We start from the raw sequence: 25,255 nt of genomic DNA, 5'->3' as shown, positions 1-25,255 counted from the left end.
TTATCTGTCTGAACATATTGAGCAAGTCTGGATATTGATGTCCATTAAGTGTGGAAGCAGAGCACTGAATGGGGTGAAAAATAGCTATGTGGGGAAGGGAATGGTTAGCTTGGGTGTCCAAACTACCTTGACGTGGGTGCACTTAACATAAGATGTGGGGATAGCACTGGTAACTTGGACAAATTGTTGCTATCCTGGGAAAAATAAGCAGTCTGACACCCTCGTAGAAAGAGGCAGGAAGATACAGATATTGAACAAATATGTTGTCATAGGATAAGTATGGGTTTGAAGCATTCAGCAGGGAGACAGCTGCTCCCAATCCTCTGACTTACAGTGCCATACAGGTCTATGCATGGCACGTGCATTTTGAAAGGCAAGGGAAGAATAAGTATACAGTCAGATTGTTCAAAAACCTGATCATCTTTCTAAACCAAGAAGAAGATCTAGCAGTGCCATTAGAAACCCATTTCTCCTTCTCTAGCATTCTGAATGTTATGGTCATGATGATTTTAACCACTTCTTACCTGTTAGATCTTTACAAGTGAGCAAACTTGCTCTGTAAATGTATTCTTGTGGATCTTCTCTAGCTTGCATCAAGTCTTCAATATCTGGATTTTTTGCAACTGTTCTTTAGCAAAGAAAAAGGCTGAGGACACAGTGTTTGTGACACTGCTTTCCTGGGACCTGGGGACAATAAAGGTGAGGAACCAAATGGGGAAATGGACTGATTTTCCTTGACTTGATAGAACTGTTGGAAAACAGTTGTGTGAATTTTGAGACAGTCACTGGGTTAGGTCACTAGAGTAAAAATTTCACACTTTCTGATGGCCCTCAGTATCAGCCTGTCATTGTACTCTCTGATGCCTGAAGCACACAAGATAGTGGTTTGAATACAAAAATATTTTAAGCAAGTGTTCATTAATGGATTTGAATGTTCCTTGCTGGAGCTGGAGACAGGTTTATGGGATGAGCAGCTTTGAACAGCTTGAAAATGGGATGTATGGGATACAAATCCTTCTGGTCAAGTGGTCAGTCACATCCCGTGTATGAGTGGGAGAGAAGCACCAAGCTCATTGCTCTACAAACAGGTCCAATGTCACTGCTCTGTGCTGGGCAGTGTGAAGACTGGGTGGTCTTGTCTCCACAGACCTCAACACGGCGAGATGGAAGAAGCTACTGAGCGAGAAAGAGGAGCTGGAGAGGCGCTTCGAGGAGGAGGGGAAGCAGCTCCGCAGGCAGCAGCAGGAGGAGATGCAGGCGTTGGAGCAGCGGCTGCAGGAGGAATACAAGGCCAAGAAGGAGAGCCTGCAGGAGCAGCACAGGCTGCAGCTGGAACAAGCCAAGTTGCAGCACCAGGATCAGGTCAGCTTCCACCTGTTGCCTTTGAAGAGTAGTCCATGCTAGTACTGATTGGGTTCAGGTAATGAAATGTATTGAACACTCCAACGTGAAGACACTGGTAATGAGTGGAAAAATGTAATCCTGAATAACTTTACTGCTCTTTCTCCCTATTAGTTCTACTGTTTTTTTCTACACACTAGTCTGTTACATTGCCGTGTCTTGCCTTCACATGCTTGCTGATGTTTTACAATAAAAACACTAAGATTAGCTCTGCTGCCCACACATACTTGCTCCTCAACCCACCTATATTAGTCAATTTATGACTAAAACCAAGGGTTTTAGGGTTTAAGAACCTGTTCCACACAGGTAAGGCCAGCAGAGCCAGCCCATTGCTATTTGCTAGTTAAAGGGCAGTGAAGTGATTGCACCCATGGAACACATGCAGCCTAAACAAGCATGCAAAACACTCCAGGTCCCCTGATTGCTGCCCCACCACTCAGTCTGATCTCTTGGATTGTGCATCCCAAGTGCTTCTCCTTGCTTTGCTTTCTGTGTGTAGACAGGAGTATCCTCACAAGCAGCTCCTTTTGTCTGGGTTTGTCAGAACAAACAGTGTAACTCAATGCAACTGGGCTGTTTTGTCCTGGACAAAATACCTATTTTTGTTAATGAACTGATCCCTAAAGATGTATTAGAAGGTGCTATCAAAAAGATTTTCATGTTCTAAATCAGATTTTTCAAAATATTTCTCTGTAAATGGTTAGAACCTACACTGAGTCATCTGGTTCTCATTTCAGTTTATGCAAGTTGGTTTTCTTGCAATGCCCTTCAAATTTTCTGCTTTTCTTTCTGATATGAAAGAGGGGTCGTGTTCCCAAAAGCCTTGACAATTTTTTTCCTTGCATACTGAGTCAGTATGTCAGTCTGCCTGGTAGAAGATGCTGGCTCTAGCTGCAAAGGCTCACCTCTCCTGGTTCACCCAACATCAGCATTTGTGAAGGAATTTGTTAATTTTTTGCTGAAATAGCTTATAGTTTAGCTCTGCTACTCTTTGAAGTGCTTCTGCAAGCTCTCAGGACCACAAGAACAGATGTTGGTTCTTCTCCTCTCAAGCTGATCAGTGCAATAAAGGGTGATACAGGTCACTGTAGAACTTCACTAGAAGTATGCTTATTTTTCTCATGTTTTCATCCGTTGTGACCCTATTCATCATCACAGAGGAGCAATGGAAACACATCTTTCCCTCTGTGGGGCAAATAGTTCTTGTTTTGCTCCAAAGCTCTGTGTTCACTGATTACTGAAAATAACACAAGCATTCCTCTCCATTGCTTTGAAAGTGCAGCTGTGACCCTAGTATCTCTGAGTTGTAGCCCACATTTTCAATTCATAATTCAGTTAGCATGATGAGTTTTAGCAAGTTTTCCCTTTGAATTCCTACTCTGCTGTCTACCCATGCTGTGTTGGGCGCTCTTGGATCGGTGGAGGTCGACAGGCCATGCTGGAAAGCTGCTCACCAACAGTGTTTCTGGGCTGAGGAAATGGAGCTCTTACACTGTACATGAGAAAAGCCTTGTCCTTGAGATACCCATCGGCATGAGGGGGACTTGAATTTGCATTCTTGAAGGCAATAACAATAGCAAAATCCTTCTGACCTAGATCTGCATCTATTTCTCTATCTGTAAATCTAATTTGGAAAATACCCATCCCACTTTCATGGTTTCCAGTCACAGCTTAACCTTCCACGCTGCATTGCTTCAGTCACCACTTAGTTCACTACCAGCAGTTATTTGTTTGGAGACACAGTTTCTGTGTCAGCTTTTGGAGTTTCAGCTGTCTCTGAGGAGATAGCAGAGCATGAGAGCCAAACTCCCATAAAATGATCTTGTGTGCCAGTGTGTTCTCACATCTCCTTGCAGCTAAAGGAGAATTGCAAAGCAAAGGCTGTGATCTGTCTTGCCAGTGTTTCTCACTTGAGGTGCTCAGCTCAAGCTGTTTTGTCCAGCAGCTTACTGAACTCCTCCCACTGGAGCTCCTCTTGATTTTACTTTATTAAACCTTAAAAATCCCACCTGAGGTACTTTCCGCAGCCAGAAATAAACATGACTTGTGTTAAGTGAGGTGCTCAAGCCTGCAGAATAAGTTATTAGCATCCAAGAGAGCTGCTTCCCAGTGCCAAGTTGACTATCTGCCATGAAAAACTGTCACATTGGAAGATTAAAGAGAGTCATTTGGGTTGTGGATATGAAACACACAGAAGGCAGAAAAATCCCTATAGATAATTTGGGACATATTTAATTGGCTTTACAGATAAATAACTTGCCAAGGATGGTGTCAGTGAGAGGAGACCCCTTCACCTTCCTGGGGGTGTTGGCATTGAGGATAATCATCCCCATGGGGTGCTGTTCAGTTGAGAAGCAATTAGAGTACAACTCAAGGCTTCAGCAAGGGTGAGGAAAAGAACATGGCCATGCTCATGAGGCCTCAGCTTACAGACATCATATACAAGGACACTGCACTCTGGGAAAAACCAGGTGATAGTCCTTGCCCCATTAGTAGCCCTTTGAGTCATCTTCCCCCACCTTTCTCAGCTCTGTCATGCAATACATCAGAAGGCCGAATACCCATTATTTTGCAAACAGTTCTTCACTGCTGGGTTATGGCCCACATTATTATGAAAATGAGTTTGGATAATTTTAAATTCCATGTTAAATGCCCGACTTTCATTATAAGAGCATGTTTTCTCCAATATGGTTGGAAATTTGGCTTTTGGTGGGTTGCTTAATACATATGTTTGACAACTAAAAGCAATGAAGTAACATTTATTCCAGTCAAGGCAAACTCAGCTCCAGTAAACTTCTACATTATTTACATAACTGTGAGCAAATAAAACTGTTTAGAGTCAAGTCACTTAGCCAGGAGCAGAACAGCTGTTTCACTGTAAATGTGAAATAGTTTGATCCTCTGCCTTGCCAGATATCACAGATAATATGGTGTTAAATGTAGGAAATAAAATAACTGTGGTTACAAACCCCAGAAAAGCAAATTGATGCATTGCATTCAGAAAGTGCTCTTAATCGTGATCAGGATTTCTTATTGCAGTTCCTTGAGTGATTCATACAAAAAGGCCATCATTAGGGATCTTACTTTGCCTTTAGCCAAGTCTAGTAACAAGCAATGTACTGAAGGAGTCCCAAACCCATAGGGTGCCCACAACCCTCTTCCAGCTGCACTCCTCGCTCCCATGATGGCCATGGGCTGTGTGGTCATTATTGTAACTTAGATTAATGGACTGTCGAGACTTCTGAACATTTAATGAGCATTTAATGTCTACCTAAGGGCTTTTTCACCTTTTGCTTTCTTATGTACCTCTTCATCACCATTAAATTAAAAGAACAAAAACACCATCAGCAGTGACTACACGCTACCACTCAAGGTATCCATGTGACAAAACTGGCTCAGGTGCTGGGAGTGTCACATTCAGTAGATCCCTTTGCTGTTTCCCACTCACTGGAGCTCTCCAGCAGTGGCTTGTCAGTGTGCCACAGCCTGTCTAACCATGTGTCCATGTTGTTGGAACAGGTGGAAGATCTCACAGCTGTACATGAAGCTGCAATGTCACAGTTGGAAAACAACCACATAGTGGCCATTACAGTACTGCAGGATGAGAATGACTGCAAGATTCAAGGTAAGCCAAAGACAACACAACAGCTACACAGCTGTTCCAGAGCAGGAATTAATGCTGTAGTGACACTGTGCTTCTTCCTCCAGAGCAGATTCCACAGAAAATTTGTGTTGGTCTAGTGCTTTCATGTGGGGTGGACCACCAGGTTCATACTAGGGCAGAGGGAGAGATGTCTGCAGTCTGCAGCATCTCACTTTGACCTGAGATTATCTGAAGGGGGGGGTCTCTGGGTCAAAGATAAGGCTTTCTCTATGTGTTGCTGAAAATAGAATCCGAATTCCACATCACTTCGCACACATGCTTTTTCAAGAGCCTAATCCTCAGATGCTCAGGAGGATAGATATATCTCGGGATATCTCTGAATTTAGATGCTTAAATACTCACAGTGCTTCTAAAAACAAGACTCATTATTTCCAGTAGTAAATGTCTGGCCATGCTGAACAGACCAAAGCCTCTCACTGGTACAAATCTGCATCTCAGCACTGCTACCTTTATTTTGTTGTTACTGTTTGGCCACAGGATTGATGCTGCAGACAGACCTCTTCCCTCTCTGCCAGATGAGTGTCTAAACATAAACCTTACTGCATGTTTTAGCTGATATTAAACAGTCATCTGTACAATCTCCCTAATTTTTTCTAAATTTTAAATATCTCTAGTAGGTTTTCCCACGTTTCCCAGACCAAGCCATATTGCTTAGCTCTGTATTGTGTCAATTAGAGACAAGGTCCAGAGCATAATGTGAACTGAGAACAGTCTATTCCCCTCCCTTGTGGACAGAGAAGGTATCTAGCACAGCATTTGTAAATTAACATATGCGATTTTGAAAAGAAATAAGTAAAAAACTGATTCTTGCTTGAGAATATTCTCATATCTCCGGTTTTTTTTAGTACTTTCTGATGATAAAATTCGGTCGCAGTTCATCAAGGGTCTGGTGGGCAAAGTTTGAGCTGCCTGCTCCTGGTGCGGGTCTGAGATGCCCTCCTGTGCCTGGAAAAGGCACTGCAGCCGCTGCGGGCGAGCGAGCCCGGCGCTGGAGCGATGGAACCATCGCTGCTGTGACTGTGGCTGCTGAGCAGGGCTTAAGGGGCAGAACCCGTGGCCTTGCGGGAGAAAACACAAAAAATACAGTGCCCGCATACTAAAAAGCTGCTACTACTGCAATTAATGATGATTTTATGCCATTGCTTTAGAGATTAAACTTTATTTCACTTTGTTTATTGAAATTTTGGTTATTAGTACGCCCAGGGTGTTATTCTAGCAGAAAAACCTTTAATCAAGTTTTTTGTCTTCCCTGTCTCACTACTGGAATAAACCTCTTAGCTCATCTACCACAGCCTGAGGAGAAGCACTGTTGTTTGCATTTTTGCATCTCAGGTGGTGGCCCTCCTCTCTATCCCCCCAAAGAAATTGCAACCCAAGCTTTTAAATGTATCCAATTTAAAATCCTTTGATCTAGAGATAGTCACTCTGAACTGTCAAATGTCCCATTGTCAGACTAACCCTCTTCAGATCAGAGTGCCTGGGAACTGAGAATTCTGAGCAGTTCTGGAAAATCAGAATCTAGTCACATAGAAACAGAAGTATCCGCAAACAGTGGAAGATCAGGAAATTCTGATTTTCAGAATAATTTACCTAAGGTCACAGAGCATATTGCTACCAGTTTCCTGTTCCATATCCATGTCCTAAAACTGCATCCCAAATTACTCTTGGTTCACAACACGTTTGCTCTGGTTTGCTGGACTTCACTCAGTAACGTCATGTCTGTGTCACTTCTCCAGAACTGAATACTGCTCACAAACTGGAAAAGGCACAACTAGAAGAGACTTTTGAAAAGCTGCGTCTGTCACTCCAGGTTAGCAGTTTCTTTATTTCCCACCCTGTAATGGTGCTGGGGAGCAGCTGGTGGGGCAGCCCCGGACACACTGCCTGCTGCCAGCACACCAGGCTGCTGCCTCTTACCCGCTCTGGTACCTCTTGTGCTCTGCCTGTCCAAACCGGGATAGAGCAGCAAACCCTCAGGATTTTTCCTCCTCCTTGGCTGGTTCACAAGAGAGAGAAAACTTAAAGGGACTTAAAAGCATCTGGATAAAGAAAGAAATGTCTTTGACCCTGCTGTTCTTCCCTGCTTGATGGAGAGGACTCTGGCACCTGCAGTGGCTGTGAGCATCACCTGCTCTGCATGGTATCCCCCAGCTGGCATCCCCAGGGCTCAGAAGGGGGAGCCCTGTGCAGCCAGGCTGTGGATGGCCAGGGTCAGCCCTGCACATCACAGTTCCCACATCCCACTGCTTAACACCAAGGTCAAAGTCATCTAATCCTTCTAAAAACTCCATGCTGTTCTCACTCCCTAGATGAAGAAATCACAAGGCGTGGAGGGCAGAACTGCGCCCCTGTGATACAAACTACGTTTGGAAATGTGTGAACAAGTAAAGATGCCACAGCAAATAATGCAAGCCCTGTTTGATTTCACAGGCAGAGATGAATTACAATTTTTAAATGCCCTGACTAGCACATATTGTTGCACTGCTGCGACAGCTCGAGGCATGTCAGCAGTTTTGCAATAAGGACTGATGTAATGTTCCAGACAAGAAATCACAACTGTGAATGGTAAAAATACCATTTTCACAGCAACTGTGGATCTTACAGGTGTTGTATAGACAGAAATGCCTTTGATGGTAACAGAAATACGATTGCTTAAAATAACATGGTTTTTCCGTGGTTTTTCTCATCTCTGAGATGAAATGATGATCATTTAAATCCCACACCACTAACTCATCACTGCTTCTTACCATGTCAGAAGCTTAGAAAGGGGGAGGAAACAGCTATCTCTGGCCTCATTTGGACTTTAAGGATCACACAAATACATGTCATATAAATGATGTAAAAAAGCTCTTCCAAGGAAGGACATGTCTGTTCTCATCCAGCACAAGGTGATGGGGTGATATTTAGCATCAGCCATAGGTGTTACAGGGACTTTGTAATTCCCTGGGGCTTGTGAAATACCCCATTCTATGTTCAAGTGGCCTTACACAAAAATATATCACCTTACAGGGATGCCTAAGCCTTATTTAGCTTCCCTGGTAGTTTGGCAGTGCAGACTGACCAGTATGAATGTAAGTGGGCTGACAACACAGTTGATGTGTTAATTGGTGTGTTTCCCCTCCAGGACCAGATAGACACCCTCACCTTCCAGAATCAATCTCTTAAGGCCAAAGCAGACCGGTTTGAAGAGGCCCTGAAGAAAAACACCGAGGAACAGCTGAAGGTAGATGACCATTCTAACTATACAGGCATCAAGATACATATCTAAGTATTACACATTACCCAATTCAATGGAGAGCATCTCTCCCAGCTGAGACCCCGAATATTGAGCTCTGAGGAAGAGTCACGAATCTTAGCCAAAGGGGTGTCAAGCAGACAATATCAGGGGTCAAATGGGCTCCAGAGGACCAGGTCCATGTAGTTTTCATACCACTGATTCTCCTAAACCACAGGGTTACATTAAGGAGTCTCTCTCTTGTGGCTGAAGATGTATGTGTGGCTGACATATCCAAATCCCTGATGTATTTCCTAGATTGTGCAAGCTCCATATCTACACTTAGAAAAAGATTTGAAGAGCTTAAAGCATGTTCTGGAAATGAAGAACCTCCAGATTCACCAACAGGAGAAGATGATTATGGAGCTAGAAAAACAGGTGAGTTGTCGTTTTTCCTACAGAGGAGACATCATAGAGGTAATAAAGACAGATGAACTTAAAAGAGGCAAGTACACATGAGGCTGGGGAAAGACAGAGTCAAAGAGGTTCACATCCTTCAATCTGGATTGCTCCTTCACACAGCACCTGCTCATAGTGTTAGGTTAGACAGCAAGGTGAGTGATAGAGGCAGAATGGAGGAAAGAGAAATTTGTGGTAGTCCAGGGTACATCAGCCTGCACCATATGCCCCTATAGGAGTCAGGTAGCCTTTAGGGCTGGAGAGGGCACGTGAAGGAAGATTAGGCCATGGTGTGTCCTGCTGCTGCTCCTGCAGGCATTTATAGAGTCATGTGTGGATTAGCAATACTCAGCAAGCAGTCCCTAGCAAGGTTTACTCTAGAAAAGGTCTCTCCAGCCATCCAGTAATGCTTTTCTGCAGGCTGTGCTGTTTTCTCATCCTTTACTTGTGGGATTCCCTAATGCAGAACTCCCCAGTTCACCATCAATTACATTTTCTGTGGGAAAGGGGATTAATTTTGTACAGCATAACCTTCAGTGACAGTAAAATACAGTGTGGAGACAGGATGAGGCAATACCTCAGCTGGGAGCTGTGGCAGCTGGTTCAGCACAGCATTCAGCAAGATTTGTTCCCATTTACAGGGAAATTTGAGAACTCTGATGACTATTTTGCTGAACAGATGCTTTAGTAAGTGGATGTAGAGAAAAGAGCCTCTTTGCAACTGAGGCTTATTATCTCTGCTCCTTCCAATGTGCTACTCTTGGAGCTAAGCCAGCATTTGGAAATACTGGGAAAAAGAAAATCCCAAACAACAGCCTATATAATTCCTGGTCATTTAGCTGCTTTTACTCATTAACCACATACAATTGCACAGTCCTGTTCCTGCCCTTCATCACAGTAAAACACTGGGTCTGCTGTGGCCCAAAGGCACAACTGCTTTCCATTGCAAGATATACCTTTGTAAGTGCCAGAACATCTACAGGACATCTCCAAATTCTCTGGGGTGTCACAAGGGAGTAAGAGGGCATTTCAAACACAGGGTCAGCCTTGGCTCCTTGGCAGCTGAAAGGGGGGCTGGAAATGAAGGTGGCATAGCTACTACTTGTGAGAAGTATTGAAGAAGCAGAGAGAGGGCCCATGATGGTGATTCCTCTCTCAACATTTCAAAACAGGGCCAGAATCTATGTGCTGCTCTAACAAAATAAACTGGGACAGACCAGAATATCTGAGAATCATGAGTATCTTTTACATTTACCTGAATAGACCAGAAAACACAACCTAAAACTGATGTCTCCACCATTAAGTGTGAGTTATTGCTATTCCCGGTGCACAATATTTTGGTTCTTTATTAAAGGTTGGGAAATTCAATAATCAAGCTCACACAGAGATAAGGTTACCCTGCTGTCTTGTTTTCTTTCAAAAGTGTTGAATTCAGCAAAATTCAAACTGCTGGAAAACCAAGGACTAAGGTGATAAAGTATGTCAAATTCAAAGCTTGGGGAAAACAGGGCACCTGAGGCTGTGAAACAGGCCTGTAAACATCTTACTGATGTTCTAATACTGATGTCCTCAAACTCTGCCCTTGAACTGTGCTGAATAAAAGCTACCTGTGCTTGGGACAGGATTCATTTCAATTAATTACAGCTTAAACTTAAATGTCTGGTTTAAGCCTGTCATTTAAGCTGACATTGTCAGCAGAAGTAAGAAGAGTCTCCAGAGGCCAGTCTACCTCAAGAGAATGCAGCAACACTCTAAGGCTGCTGCTGGGCATTATCTGCCCTGGTGGGTGACTCTTTCCTTTCCATAACCGAGGAATCATAATCCTAGAGACTGGATGTCAGGCTGTAATGTCTGGAAAATGTACATCATCCCATCTTACACTCCTCCTTCATCACTAGACTGATCACTCATACCATAATGCTGGGCAACTTTCTGTGCTGGGTGCTCCTCAAGTGTCACCAGCACTTTCTCTAACGTCTGGTAACGCTGGCTCCCTGGGGGACAAAAGTTGTGGGGGCACCACTGAGGAAAACACCTATTTGTGCTGAAAAAAACTAAGACCCTCCTCCTCAGTTATAAGGAAGGGCTGGTTCAGCTCTGCCCCTGCTCAATGCTCTGCTGATGGCCCCAGGTATTTCACCAGTATGATGTGGTGCACTGAGTCAGATCTCAAAGTCTCAGCTGAAGTCAAGAAAACCATCTCCATCTATCCTCAAATTTTAGAAGATGCTCCATAGACTAATAAAGAACAAATTATCTTGGATAAGGTGCTGAGTGTCTTTCAGACTTAACAATCCTTCTTTTGCTGCAGGTTGAAAAGAATTTAAAACTGGAAGAAAAAATCACCATGCTGCAACAGCAGAACGAAGAACTCAGAGCCAGGATTGAGCAAAATACTGTCATAACAAGGTTTGTGCTGGTATTTGTAATCTGAGCTTGAAAGGAGGCCCCAGGTCTTAATTGTCAGAGGCTGACACTTCAGAAGGGAAAAAACTTATTTCCTCCTGAAAATGTATTTGTGTTCTGCTCTGCTTGTTTTATTAAAAAAATATTTTTATATTGGGGTTTGCTTCCTTTAACATAAGGAAGGCCATGTATATCTGTCTGTGTATTTCCATGATTTTGACATGCTGCTGAGAACAAACTTGCCAGTGGTTCTGATCTCAGTATCAGTGCCCTGAGACCCATTAGTCAGTGGGTAATGAGGATGTGAAACACAGAAATCTCAGGAAAGACATCCTAACGATGCCATTGTCATGCAGGATTAACCTTTGGCAGATTTGTTCATCAGCACTGCATTTTTGCAACCATGTCACAACGTTACAAGGGTGACAAGGCTCCTCCTTAGGTGACAGATAAACAGCAGGGTAGGACAGCCCCTGTCCCAGAGTTTATCTCATGCTGTAATGCTGGAGACCGCAGTTGGAGCCAGGAAGAAGGGGTGCCAGAGGGACAAACTAGAGCTGGTCTTGTCCCAGCACTGCAGCTACCTAGCTGTCATCGCATCCAGAAACGATGCCACGGGACAAAAATTTAATTTTTAGCCAATTTTATTAACTGTCAGTGTCTCATCTCTCATTTTAGTTTTTGTCTTTCTCATGCCTCATTTCTGAATGACTCAGCCTTTTGAAATTGTCTCCATCCATGCAGATATTCTTAAAAGGCAGCATTGCTTGTACTAACATTCAGGTCAGGGTGAGGATTATGTTTTCTCTCACCTGATTGTAAAATACCTGTAGTACACATCTCACTGTCTGAGGTGGGTGTCTACAGCATTTCTGTGCTGGGGGAGGAAAGCTGGGTATTTTTAAGGTCTGGTTCACCAGACCGGTTTGAGACACCTGCTTTTGGGCTGGGTGAATTTTGGCCTGGAAGTGGCAGTGTCTCTCCACGCCTGACAGCAGCCAGGGTGCCTGGTTCAGTGCTTGGCATCTCTGCATTGCAGCTCCCTGTCTCTGGCTGGGCAAGCAGCACCCTCCCTCCACTCCCTGCTGGCATCCAGCTGCAGCACTTTGCTTGTTGCCTGCAACTGTGTAGGTACTGCCTTCCAAAATACCTTTTAGGAGAAATTCTGAATTTGAGGTCAGCCTGGAAAGTCAACTTCAAGGAGAATAATTTTCAACAAGTGACTTTTTGGGGACAGCTGTGGGGCAGCTACAGGGACAGCCAGGGCTTAAAAGCTGGAGTTATTAAAGCATGCATTTTCCTGGCACCACCCAGCTGATTTCTGTTGTGCTGGCACCGCCTGGGAAGCGCAGAGTGAACCAGCTCAGGGAGCTGCCCCGGATTAGAGCTGTTTCTGCCAACTTTCAGTCTGGGTGCCCGAGAGGCTGTGGCAGCCCAGCAGCAGTGAGAGAAGGGAGGGGAGACAGAGCAAAGGCAGTCTCTGCAGCACCGTCAGGAGGGCATCCCAGAGGCACTGGGGTGTGAGGGGTGCACCACTGAGATACTTCCAATTAAGGACAAGGGCAGGTACAAAGGGAAGGACAAGAGCCTTTCAGGTAGATCATGACCCAGTTTTGGATGCGGGAACTCCACAGAGCCCCTGCTGGGACTTCCCCAAGCACTTGAATAAATCATCTGATCTCCCAGCATTTCAGATCCTCCCTCCAAATCAACCAGCATTTTTTTGGTCCTTTGGACTGGGGATGTCTGAAGAATGATAATTTCCAACACCCAAGAGATCAAAGCAACTCTTCTAGGCACTGCTCCACAGTTCAGAACTTTTGGGGACTGGGAGAAGAAAGAGAATTATTCTTGATTACCTGAACTACATTTCTGTAGGAATCGAGGCTAAAAAAAAGCAGAAATTCTTAAAAAATGTCTTTTAAACTAAATCAGAAATGCCAACCCCACCCACTCATAGACTTTTGGTGAGTGGACCAGCAGTCCATGACATCTGCTACAGCCTTCAGGCTACACCCGGAAAACCAGTTGTACAGAATTTTTTGTATGCATCCAAAATCTACACCCAGCTGCTGCTGAACACTGAAAACACCTAGGGGAAGGTTAGGTTCCTCCCTGTTCATTTCTATAAAATCCTAAATTGCTAGTAAATCACGTTAGGTGCCTGCCAGAGCTGCCGCAGGTTGATCCCATGAGGCGCCAACTCTTGCCCAAGCATAGTGGGGCTGCAGAAGCCTGGTGCTCCTGCATGCATCCTTTGGGACATAGGTGTTGTCAGCACATGCCCAAAACACATCTCGATCAGGTCCCACAGCCTACTTGCCCTGCCCCATTTGTTTCAAAACCAGTCACCTGGTTGATGGGTGCAGACTCACTAAGGCTGTGGTGCCCATAGGAGATTTCCATGCCCCAGCTCCAAAAAAGCCACTAAGGTACTGGTAATTCTGGGGAGAATCACCTCCCTGGTCATTCCTGGTGAAGTTTCTCTAGTGTTGCAGCCAGGAATAGAGGCTATTTTGGGACCAAGGAGGAAGGAGCTGGAGAAGGACCCATAACCTCATGATGTTTTAGAGAGTAGAGGGAAAGCCTCAAAGCTGAGCTATGTCCTGCAGCAGGACATCAGCTGAAATTCAGAGCATGGAAAGACCAGACTGCTTTTCCTTTGCATACTGTAACAGTGAGTTGAAAAAATCATAGATGCAACTACTGCTGCCCCTTTTTGCACTTACTCTGACACTCCACAAGTGCCACAAGGCCAGAGAGAAAGGCTGGGGCTCATCCCACCTAAGTTTTGGCAGCTGAGATGCCTCAAAGAGATGTAGAGCAAAGACACAGGTGCATCTGGAAGCAGAATCAGACACTGGGGGAAGCTGTGACTTGTGGAGAAGACTTTCTCACCCAGCAGTGAAAAGATCTGGGGACAGCTGTGCCACAGCTTCTGCAGCTCAGCTGCAGCCCTAGGGGCAGGGGCAGGGGCAGGAGGAGGTGCTCAATGTCCTGCTTTTCCCTGGCAGCATGAATGCCACCATCTTTGCCCTGGACTGCCTTACATGTTGTCCTGCTTCTCTCTCCAGGCAACTGTCGGAGGAGAATGCAAATCTTCAAGAATATGTTGAGAAAGAAGTGGAGGAGAAGAAGAAGCTCAGCAGGACTAACGAGGAGCTCCTCTGGAAGCTGCAGGAGGGAGATGCCGTGAGCCCCGTCAAACTCCCACCCGCACCGTCCACTCCTTTTTATCGCTGCTCATCAGGGAACTCCTCTCCAGCCAAAGTCAGAACCTTGAGGCGATGAATCGGCAACAACGAATCGTGCCAACGGCTCCCTGCCTTTTATGCATTTCCAACCTGCAAATTGTTACCATCCAAGGAAGTACTACCGTCAACAGGCGCCCAGGGTTCATGGCTGCAAGCATGTTCAGTAGCTGCATAGCTTTACACTAGGCAGGATACTCTTACAGTCTCCATATAGAAACTCTTGGTTCTGACATGTTGATTAGGGTAGCAAAAAAGATAGCCAAGAACTAGAACAGCAGAAAGTTAGGATAGCAAAAGGTTTAGTTTGATGTGTGAACATTTTAAGTATGGCTAGAGCCAAAAGTTGGGAAATGCTCTATTAGTGGTTCATCAGAATGAACTTTTGCTGCAGTATTTCAGGTTAGTTACAAATATAGTTCAAGTTGTGAATATTTCTGTATATGTGTCTGTGTTTATATACATGTACGTATTGTACCTTTATACCTATATATAGACGCACACACATATCTATGTAGTTGCAGATGTTCTGAATTACATTTTTTATATTATTGGATACTACTAAGTGCTGATATATTTTCATTACAGTCAGCAGTTTTCTAACTCGTGCCTAAGACTTGTATCTAAACAAAATGCATTTCTGTTTAGCCTCCCAGGAATATTTATACCCAACCTAGAAGAAAGTTAAACCGAAGTAGAAGCGCCTTCCAAGTGACCACCAAGTGGTACTCTATGTAACATGAACACCAGCGAATTTGAAATTCTAAGACAGTACTGCCTTTGAAACCATCACCTTTGCATTGAACACCAGAAAATATATGCATACCATCCACTGCTTTTTAACTCCTAGCATTGATATTGTAAGTGGAGATAGGCTAGAGATGAGAAAACTGAGAGTTTTAGCAAATTTGGTAGAGGTTACTGGTTAACATGGTTCAACTTTTGTGTCTTTATTTCAATCCTAGTCAGATCTTACCTTGTTTTACCTTGTCGTGGTTAGGATGCAATCAAAATCTCTGGCTGTAGGTTTCTGTCCATTTTGTTTTATTTCAAGTCCCAGAAGCAAGGAGAAAGTAAGTTGTTTATCCTTGGCCTTTGCCAGATGAGAGTTTTCCAATAGTAAGATGAGATCCTGGGCATTTACTAGGGCTCTAGCTTCCTTCCACCTCAAATGCCAAATAGAGCATAGCCAACTTCATAGGTGCAGATGAGGTCAAAATTTCTTTCCTTCCACACATCTGCATTATTTCACATTGCTACAGCTTACCCAGAGTTACAGAGCACTTTGAAGATTCATGGAAATGAGTGGCTAAACTACCTTTAACTTTCCCATCTAGAAGCAAAAATGTTCACCCAGGCTTGGGGTGACCTCCCACCTGAGGGGATGGTGAGGCCGAGGAGTAGTTGGGGTGAAGCTGTCTGCAGGGCCCTCATGGGCATTGCTAACAAGATAAAAATATCCCTGAGCATAATTTCAAAAAACAAAGAGATCTGTGGGATGCTTTTCTACCCAGCTTAGGTCAAAGAGCCTGCATGCAGGCCTGCTCTGTGCACTGGGGTCAAAGTTAGCAGAGCGACAGTACCTGGAAGAAATCCCTGAGGTGCAGGAGTGCTGCAGGGAGGGTCGCTTTCTCACCTGGTGTGGTGGCACCAGCAGGTCTTGCACCCACAGGGGTGCCATTGCACAGCCCTTCCATCTTGCTTGAGTGGGAGCTGTGCTTCAGCTTTCCTGGGAAATACTCAGGATTCACAGACTGCAGCTTAGATACAGCTCCAACAACCATCAAAGCACCTGTGGCTTGTTCCACAGTGTTAAAAAGAAAGATGATTTTTTTTCTCCTTTTTAGAGAAATTTATTTTTGTAGCAGCTTTTGCATGGTACTGTGATACTGAGTAAATTGAGCATCTTGTTAGAATAGATCATGCCACACCAGCTACTACTGTTGGAATGCATTGCTAGATTTTAGTGTGTCCAGCAAGTACAACCTGAAAGATAGATACCTAGCACGCACATGCACACAAAGCCCCCTCTTGCCAAGTACAACTTTAATAATTTTGATACTTGCTAACTGCACAGCTATTTGCAACACCTACAGCATTGTCATCTCTTATTCCACCAATTCTGATTAGAATATAGAACATCAGAATCCAGTAATTCTGATACAGTGAGATCACAGACTCATAGGATGGATTCGGGTTAGAAGAGAACTTTAAGACTTATCTAGTCCAGTCCCCAGTGCCATGGGCAGGGACACTTTCCACTAGACCAGGTTGTTCAGAGCTTCATCCAACCTGCCCTTGAACACTTCCAGGAATGGGGAATCCAAACTTCTCTGGGCAATCTGTTCCAGTATCCTACCACTCTCATTGTAAAATTTCTCTTCCTTATGTCCAATCTAAACCTGTCCTCTTTCCATTTAAAACTGTTGTCCCTTGTCCTACCACTACAGGCCCTGGTATAAAGTCTCTCTCCATTTTTCTTATAGGCCCCCTTGAGGTTCTGGAAGGCTGCTAAAAGATCTCCCCTGAGCCTTCTCTTCTCCAGGTTGAACAACTCCAAGTGTCTCAGCCTGTCTCTATAGAAGTGGTGCTCCAGCCCTTTAAGACCTTTGTGTCCCTCCTCTAGACCCACTCCAAGATGTCCATGCCCTTCTATCCCCAGAGCTGGAAGTAGTACTCCAGGTTGGGTCTCACAAGAGTGGAGTAGAAGGGCAGAATCCCCTCCCTTCCCTGCTGGCCACACTGCTTTGGATGCAGCCCAGGATACAATTGACTTTCTGGGCTTTGAGCACCCCATTGCTGGTTCATGTCCAGCCTCTCATCCCCCAGTATTTCCAAGTCCTTCTCAGAGGGGCTGTTCTCAGTCTCTTTATCCCCAGCCTGTATTCATACCAAGGGCTGCCCCAACCTAGGTGCAGGTCCTTGCATTTGGTCTCGTTGAACCTCACGATGTTCATATGGCCCCCACCTCTCAAGCCTGTCCAGATTCCCCTGGATGGCATCCCCTCCTTCCAGTGTGCCAACTGAACCACTCGCTTTGGTGTCAACCCACAAACTTGCTGTGGATGCACTTGACCCCACTGTCTGTGTCATTTAAGGTATTACACAGTACCAGTCCCAATACTGACCCCTGAGGGACACCACTTCTTACTGATTGCCATTTGGACACTGAGCTGTTCTGGATGCAACCATCCAGCCAATTCCATATCCAGCTTCTATCCATCAAAGCCATGTCTCCCCAGTTCAGGATGCTGTGTGGGACTATGTCAAAGGCCTTGCAGAGTCCAGGTAGATGACATCAGTTGCTCATCCCTCACTCACCAACACAGTCACACCACTGCAGAACACCATCAGATTAGTCAGTGACTTGTTGGTAGTTTCTAGGATTCTCCTTTTTTACCCTTTGTAAAAATAGTTGAGATGTAAACTGGAGTTGTTACCTTGATGCTACTCTAAATGCACTAAAGCATATTATTGACCCAGGACAGTCTGGCCAGACCTGTTGTAATTTATTCATACTTTCCCCTTTATATCTGGTGCTTTCCTTATTACTTTGTTGGTTTAAACTCATATTCAAGAGATGCTTCCAGCAGTGAATTGGGAGTGGGGCTTTTACAGTGGGAAAACTGGGACTGAACCCAGCTCCTTCATCATTTGGTATCATTGCCAGTCCCTTTCCCATCTGATTTTTTGCCTCCCAATCCTGCCTCTCACTGGATTCTTCCTTGACACACCCTCTGGGGCCTGGCCAATCACTAGCAAAGCTGCAGGAAGTTCTGCCTAACCAGAGGGACCCAGCAACCCGTCCTTGTGGGGAGTGTGAAGAGTGGCTCCTTCTGGTGCATGCCCAGAAACAGACTTTTTTCCAGAAAAAAGATTATTCCTTTTTTATACTTTTCTTCTGTCCTTTCTTCGCCTCTGAAGTAGGTGCAAAAGAAAAGCCCAGGTCACTCGGACAGTGGGAGGAAGGGACCAGCCCCTTAATGGGGCAGCCAATCCCAGGGAATGAAGATCCCTGGATGCATCGCCAAGCTGGTAAGCCCTGCTCTTGCCAGGGAGTTCCAACCATGCCAGGTGAGCTCAGCATTCCCAGCACGGATGGGGCCGTAGCTCTAGTCCATGCACCTTGGCCATCCCTGTTCAAAGACAAGCACGGGGAAGTGTTTGCTTTTGCAGGGCTGGAAACTTCCCCAACGCCATGGCCACTGTGAGGACTTTCCCATTTAGAAACAGGATGGCCTTTGGCAGTAGAGGGAATGTAGCCAGCGCTAAGGAGAAAGGGTTTTATAACTGTGTCTTTAAGGAAGCAGTTTGATTTTGTTAATCTTTACTCAATGCAGAAGAGTGTAGCAGCAATAAAACCAGTCTACAGCTGCTCCCAAGGGGTTCTAGAGAAGAGCACTGGGAGCAGGTATCAGCCATGGGATGGCAGGAGAGCCAGTAGCAAGCAGGGGGCATGGAAAACTCCTTTTTATTGTGGGAAGGTACCATTTCACCCTACTGGGACTCCAGTGACTGCTGGCACAGATGGGTCAACTCAGTTGATGCACAGCAGCAAAGGCTTGTAGTGGTGGCAGGGGGGAGGAAAGGAAAAACTATCAAGTGCAAAATCAGGTATTTTGTCTCTGCACTGATGGTGGTTGTGTCCCATGGACACTCTGAGGAGCCTCTGTACAGTTTCCCATGCAGCAGGAGTTCTGTGGTCCCGTTTATTATGTGGCTAATGGTTACAGGAAGAGTTTGTATTATTTCAAGTATGATGTACAGATAAGTGTAATATATTCCTGATAATAAATCCGTGCGCCAGTGCACCTGTGGGCTGACGCATACAGATCAGCAGGTCCTGCCGTGTTTTCTGTGTACACAGAAACTGGGATGAATGGGAAACAAAGCAAAACCCCCTGCATTAGAGGGTTACCCCACTAAGGTAAAGAAGCCTCCTGGCAGCAGGGCTGGTCAGCTGCGTTATGTAACAAAGGCTCACATGCTATGAGTTTCCATGGACTCATTTTCTAGGATGCTTCCCATATTACTGGGGCTCCCAGAACAGTGACTGTGGTCTACAATGTTTCTATTAAAGTGCCATGCTGTAGCATATGGTAATGGAAACATTTCTGCCAGTGATTCAGGCTCATCAGCAAACACCTGAACTCCCCAATGTTCCAGTTCACTCAGTTTCAACATCCCATCCCCTGCCCTCTTCACCTTGCCCTCCTGCTGAGAGCCACAGAACTTCTCAGGCTTTGGCACAAGGATTAAAAAGGGACCAGGTCATATACCACCTTGGGAATGTGCCTGACAACATCCTCCTGAAAGACTTTTCACCAGGCTTGCTCAGCACAGATGAGCTTTGGCAAGGACACAAGCTTCATGTTTTCATTGAACAGAAGCTGGTAGCCAGGTAGGAAAAACATCCTTATATTTTTAGTACAATATGAGACTTTGATCCTGTCTGAGTTTTCATCATGTTGCCCTCCCACCACATTTACAGTGCCTTTTGGGAAGCTGTGGAGTGTGTTGACCTTGCCTGTGTTTAAAAAAATAGACTTCAACTTAATGGCTTTTAATTTCTATATTCGTCTCTCCCTGCTTGAATAAGACTTTGCATATGCACAAGGAGCAAAGGCGTGGTGGATGGTCAAGACGCAGCGACTGGAGCAGGCCCCCAACTTCATTCTGTGGGGGAAGGTGCACTCAACACACCCTGAAGTGCACATCAGAGGCAATGAACACACTGCCTTCACTTCCTCAAATTCCAATCCTGACAAGAAAAGCCTCCCAGTGTACTAGAATTAAAAGATTAAAACCCTTCAGTAGGCAGAAAAGCTATAAAGTCTCTTGGAAACATAAGAAATGGTCCAAAATCCAACCATGTAATCCAGGAGATAGTCTGATTCCCCCTTCTGCTGCATCAAATGCCTGGTGAGACCCTGGGCAAGTCATGCAGGGGTCTGTTCAGTTTGTTCAGTTCTCCAGCTCATTGACAGGTACAAAAGCCTGTTGCTTCATCAGCAAGAGCCATGCTGACAAACAAATTAAAGATTGTCCAGTGTTCAGAGGCAGTAGTATGAAGGACACCTAGGAAAGCATCCACTCACATCGGGAAAGGGGATTTCTGCAGCATCTATCTGGGATGCTCTGACCCCAGAAGTATTTGAGAGCAGGTTAGATGGAGTTTTGAGCAACCTGATCGAGTTAAAGATGTCCGTTGATGTCAGATAAGCTGGACCAAATGATCTTCAAAGGCCTCTTTCCAACCCAAACCATTCCACAATTCTATGATTTGTTTTTCAGTACAAGCTGAAGTGTTAATTTAGATCAATGGCATTACTTGGTCATGGCTCACCTTCACGGTGCTTTAATAAGCCTTTTTAGGGTAATGGATTAATTTGGCTAGGGAAAGCTATTAGAGAGAATTAAAACAAAAAATCACCTTACAGCCCAAACCAAGGCATTGCCAATCAAATACAGACTCTGGTCTCAACTCCAAGTTTCCCACCTTTCACTACAGGCAAGCTCTGGAGACGATCTCCAGCCCCAAAGGGAAAGCTCCCCGCAGCAAATCAGACCCTAGAGCTTAATGGTGTTTTCTGGGCTGCAGGCTCTGCCAGGACTGAGAAGCCTGTACACAGCACCACAGCTTCCCCTGGGCAGGGGGCAGACAGCAGGCATTGCTCATGTAAGAACCTCGTGTCCCTGAGGATGCTCCCGTGCTTCCCTTTGCAGGGCAGAAATGTGCCCCACCCACCAATGCCAAACCAAAGTTGCTAATGCCAGGCAGCCAGCACACAAAACTGATGTGGGGGGAGGAACAGAGGGCTCCACTTTCTGTCACAGCTAGCTCAGTTCTGCTGGCCACCCCCACCACTACAGCCACACCACTGGTGATTTCTGAGGCAAAGAGGCAGAACTGCTCTTTGGAGACACCCGTTGTTTTCAAGCCTTTGCAGTACTTGCACCACAGGGTTTCCTGACTAAAGTTGGAAATTCCTCTGTGGAGCATACAGTTGGGAGAATCACCTGCTGGTGTTACCTGTGTGCTGGCAAGCAATCACTCACCTGACAATCAGTGACCACAAACCTTGCCAATGTTTCACAGCAGTGACGTGCTTTAAAGCACGTGAGCATGTAGCTAAAAAACCCAGTTAAATAAAACAAAAAAAGGTAAGACCTGATACTTTAAAGAAGGCAAATCTTGCAGGTGCTTTGTTAGCCTGGTGAAATATAGTGTTTGGTGAGAACCTTTTGTTTTTTTCTGTTTGTATACAGAGGGTACAGCTCATATAGGGTGAAGGATGGATCCTGGCCTATGCCTGACAGTAGCACTGCAAAATCTGCTCCATGTATAATCAAGTAGAATATCTGTGGGGAGGTAATTCCCGGGACTACTGAAAGAAGGACATTTGTGAGGCCTGGTTTCTTAGCAGCATTTGCACACAGAAGCAGTTCTCTTTCTACACACCGCTGGGAAAAAAAACAAAACAGGAGAGGGAGAGAGGGAAGAGCCCCAGATGAGCTGCCAGTGCTGCTGGGAATATGCCAGAGTTGTGTCTTTTTATCTTGTGGTCCCTTTTAACTGTGCTGCTAAACAAACTGCAGGCTGCAGTAACTGAGTTGGGGAGGCCTGCATTCCACTTCCTTATTCCTGCATAACTGATTACAGGTGTCATCTGGTTCGGGATGCCCACCACAAAGTTTCTTTCACTGCAGCCATTCTTTCAGTCGCCCATAAGCCAAACAGTCATTTACAGCTGTCTGAGCCAGTGTCTGTGTTTCTCTCCACTTCTGCTGAGGCTGCGTAGCTGGCTTCCACACTATGCCATATTCCATAGGTAAAGTAGATGATAAAGCCTGTGGAAGCCAAGGGAGAGGACACTGTTAGCTCTGTAAAGAAACAGAAACCGCAACTCACAGCCACTGACACAAGTTACCCAAGTGTTAGCAGACAGCCACTATCTTCCTTAGGGAAAACAGCCATTAACACAGGCACCAGTCTTTAAAAGTCAGTCTATCCCAGCCCCTAAGGGGATCCTAATTTTAGCATTTCAGACAATTCAGCCTTATCTACATGGCTACTGGGAGCATCTTGGGATGCACCTCAGCTTCTTCAGCTCCAGAAGCACAAGCCCCACCACCTGGAGAGCAGCACAAGGCCAGCCAGCATGAAATGCTCTGATTTCTTGTTGGCAACAAGACCCATAATATGGTTCATGGGCTGTTGTTTTGTCTACACAAAGACTTCAAGACCCTTGAATTTGAAAGAAAGCTTGTTACACGCTGGCTAAATGGCTTCAGTCAAGTCACAGGGTTGCCCATGGATGATCAGAGTGCAGAATCCCTCCCTTGAATGCTACAAGAAATTTACTGTTAAAACCTAGCATAGCATTTTTCACTCTAACTTACCTAGGAGCATCCAGATTGCAAACCGAATCCATGTGCCTGCATCTAGCTGCATCATGAGGTAAACATTCACAAAAATACTCCCAACAGGAAGAAAGGGCAAAAAAGGTACCTGAAAAAGAACAGGAGATATGTGACATTTACAAGGATGATTAATGAGCAGGAAAGAACATCACATCCCTTGTAAATGGCAAGTGATGGTTGTTACCAACTCTTCAGCTGCCAGATCTGAGAAAAGGCAAGGTTAAACCCAAAAGGACATCAGTCCACTATAGGAGGGGGATGTGAACGATGCTGTTCACCTGTTTTAAAAGCTTATTTTGTGGTCTAGAAGGAGGCAGGAGAGAAATTTTAATGGCAATACTAAATGCTGGGCAAAGAAGAGAAGAGTAAAAACCAAGGACTGTATCATGACAAGCTCCTATTGAAGACCAAGAGATGAAGGTAAGGGGAATGTCAGAGCAGGGACCTGAGGAACTTCATCCATCAGGTACCAAGGCAGTGAAGCAATAGAGAGCACATTATCCCAAAGCAAAGAATATCAGCAAATACTGCAAGAGATGACTAGAGCTGTACCAAGAATGCCTTAGTGGCCTGAGAATCAAAGATGAATGAGACAGCAAAACCAAAATGCAAAAATAATACAAAAAATAGCACTGCAAATATAAAATCAAACAAGGCAAATTATAATAGAAAAGTTCTTGAATATGGTGGAATTAAGTGGAAAGCAAACTTCACTCCTAACGGAAAAGGAAATTTACAAAAACAAACAGGCTGAAATGTGGGCCTTTCTTGATTTAAGCTTTGCAAAAAAAAAAAAAGATATGTAAAGTAGCTGCTCACATCATTAGAGAAAAAGGATAGGTACACAAATTAGAAGAGTATTTTTCTAAATTTTGTAGAAGTGATCTCTGAACTATTAAATAAGCAACTCTGAGAGCTCTTGGTAGACTGGTAATGTCTCTGAAGACAGGAGAAGGTAGAAAAATTACCTATTAAAAAAAATACAGAAAAACAACTGGGAAACAGATAGGTCAGCCTTAGACTTCCAGAGTGATTTTGGAGAAAAATCACATTCAGGTTGTAAATGCCCAAAGAACAGCAAGGAGATAAGAAACAAGGTTGTCCAGCATTGGAACAGGCTACCCAGGGAGGTGGTGTAGTCATCACACCTGGAGGTGTTTAAAAGACATGTAGATGTGGCACTGAGGAAAATGGTTTAGAGGTGGACGTGGCAGTCCTGGGCTAACAGTTGGACCTGATGATCTTAAAGGTCTTTTCCAACTTAAATGATTCCATGATGCTATGATTACAGATTTAGCTGTGACAGGTATAATCTTCGTTTTTCTTGGACAGAGTAGTGGCCAATAGGGGAAAAAAAGGTGAAATATCCTGAGTGAAAGGTGAACAGACCTCCTCAGAAGCATTTTCAGAAAATAAGATCTAGATGAGAGTTCCTAAGTTTTCTGCTCCCAGACATTTCTGTTTCCACCTTTGGGACCCATAACCCCAAAATGAGCTGCAAACACAACCTTGGAAAGCTCTGGTTGTATTAAGTTATTAAAATCTGTGAATTTACTGAAAAACTTTAATTGAAGAGCAATTTAAATGAAAGCAGTTTAGAGGATGGAATTATAATCCAAAATTAATGTAATACATTAATTAATTGTAATTAACCTGAAATCAATATGATAAAGCATGACTTGTAAGGTTACATGGGGAGAAAAGTCCCATCCCAGTGTGTTTAAAATAGAAAGCATGGTGTGCTTGGAGAGGGCAGGAAAACAGCAAAGTTCCTCACTCTTAAGGCTGTTTAAGAGAGAATGGTCATCCCGTAGCCTCCATGGGGACTAAGGAGGACATGAAAGTGCACTTTCTCAGAGCCTTAGCTCTTCAGAAACAAGTTTACTTCTTGTGTTCTTTCTCCTTCTGTATCCATGGTCTGATGTGGCCCTTCACAACCATCCCCTTTCCTCCAGTCTCTGTCTCTTCCCTGTCCTATAACCATCTACTTTCAAATGCAGGGTCCTGCCCTTCTCTTCCAGCCACACCTCTGCAGCAGGTTCTGCCTTTCCAGCATCTCCTGGACAGAAAAGTTTACATCATGCCTATATTATATGCATGTCCATTTGGCCAGTGCCCCCCTTCTGATATGGGCCAATACATGCACTTCCTCCTCCAACCACCTCCCAGACACCTCTTTTCTAGCTACATGTCCCAGGACATTCACCTTAAAGGAGAGTTTGGTTTTGCTTTCAGGCTGTTTCCGTATAATGAAGATGATAGTGACAACAAGGATGGCAGCAATAATCTGTACAGTGTTTATCAGAATGTTTGGCTCAAGGGAAGTCAGGATACAGATACCCACAATAAGGAAACCTGTGAACAGACACCAAAGGTTACTGATTTTTTTTTTTTTTTTTTTTTTTTGGATACAGGGAAAACCCAAGAACAAATAAT

General features: G+C 44.6%; 2 protein-coding genes across 4 annotated transcripts in view; one reads left to right on the top strand and one right to left on the bottom strand.

The window, feature by feature from the left end:
* MTUS2 (microtubule associated scaffold protein 2) overlaps window positions 1–19,226 on the top strand; it is a 161,851-nt gene extending 142,625 nt beyond the window's left edge. Inside the window, exons 8-14 of the mRNA XM_058826196.1 lie at window positions 1,148–1,362; window positions 4,921–5,026; window positions 6,802–6,875; window positions 8,190–8,288; window positions 8,598–8,717; window positions 11,050–11,147; window positions 14,219–19,226. Of these exons, the coding sequence (XP_058682179.1) occupies window positions 1,148–1,362; window positions 4,921–5,026; window positions 6,802–6,875; window positions 8,190–8,288; window positions 8,598–8,717; window positions 11,050–11,147; window positions 14,219–14,435 (929 nt within the window). The 3' untranslated portion in view covers window positions 14,436–19,226. The remainder of the gene's footprint in view (window positions 1–1,147; window positions 1,363–4,920; window positions 5,027–6,801; window positions 6,876–8,189; window positions 8,289–8,597; window positions 8,718–11,049; window positions 11,148–14,218) is intronic.
* SLC7A1 (solute carrier family 7 member 1) overlaps window positions 14,681–25,255 on the bottom strand; it is a 42,563-nt gene continuing 31,988 nt past the window's right edge. For all 3 annotated transcript variants that reach the window (XM_058826215.1, XM_058826207.1, XM_058826224.1), the window contains 3 exons: window positions 25,026–25,174; window positions 22,799–22,907; window positions 14,681–22,246 (listed from right to left, as the gene is read on the bottom strand). In XM_058826215.1, coding sequence (XP_058682198.1) covers window positions 22,137–22,246; window positions 22,799–22,907; window positions 25,026–25,174 — 368 coding nt within the window. In that variant the 3' untranslated portion in view covers window positions 14,681–22,136. The remainder of the gene's footprint in view (window positions 22,247–22,798; window positions 22,908–25,025; window positions 25,175–25,255) is intronic.

The sequence above is a fragment of the Poecile atricapillus genome, chromosome 1, assembly GCF_030490865.1.
Source record: "Poecile atricapillus isolate bPoeAtr1 chromosome 1, bPoeAtr1.hap1, whole genome shotgun sequence".
In the NCBI taxonomy this organism is placed as follows: Eukaryota; Metazoa; Chordata; class Aves; order Passeriformes; family Paridae; genus Poecile; species Poecile atricapillus.
Note: the sequence above shows the minus strand (reverse complement) of the source record. Positions and strands in the feature narration are given on the sequence as shown.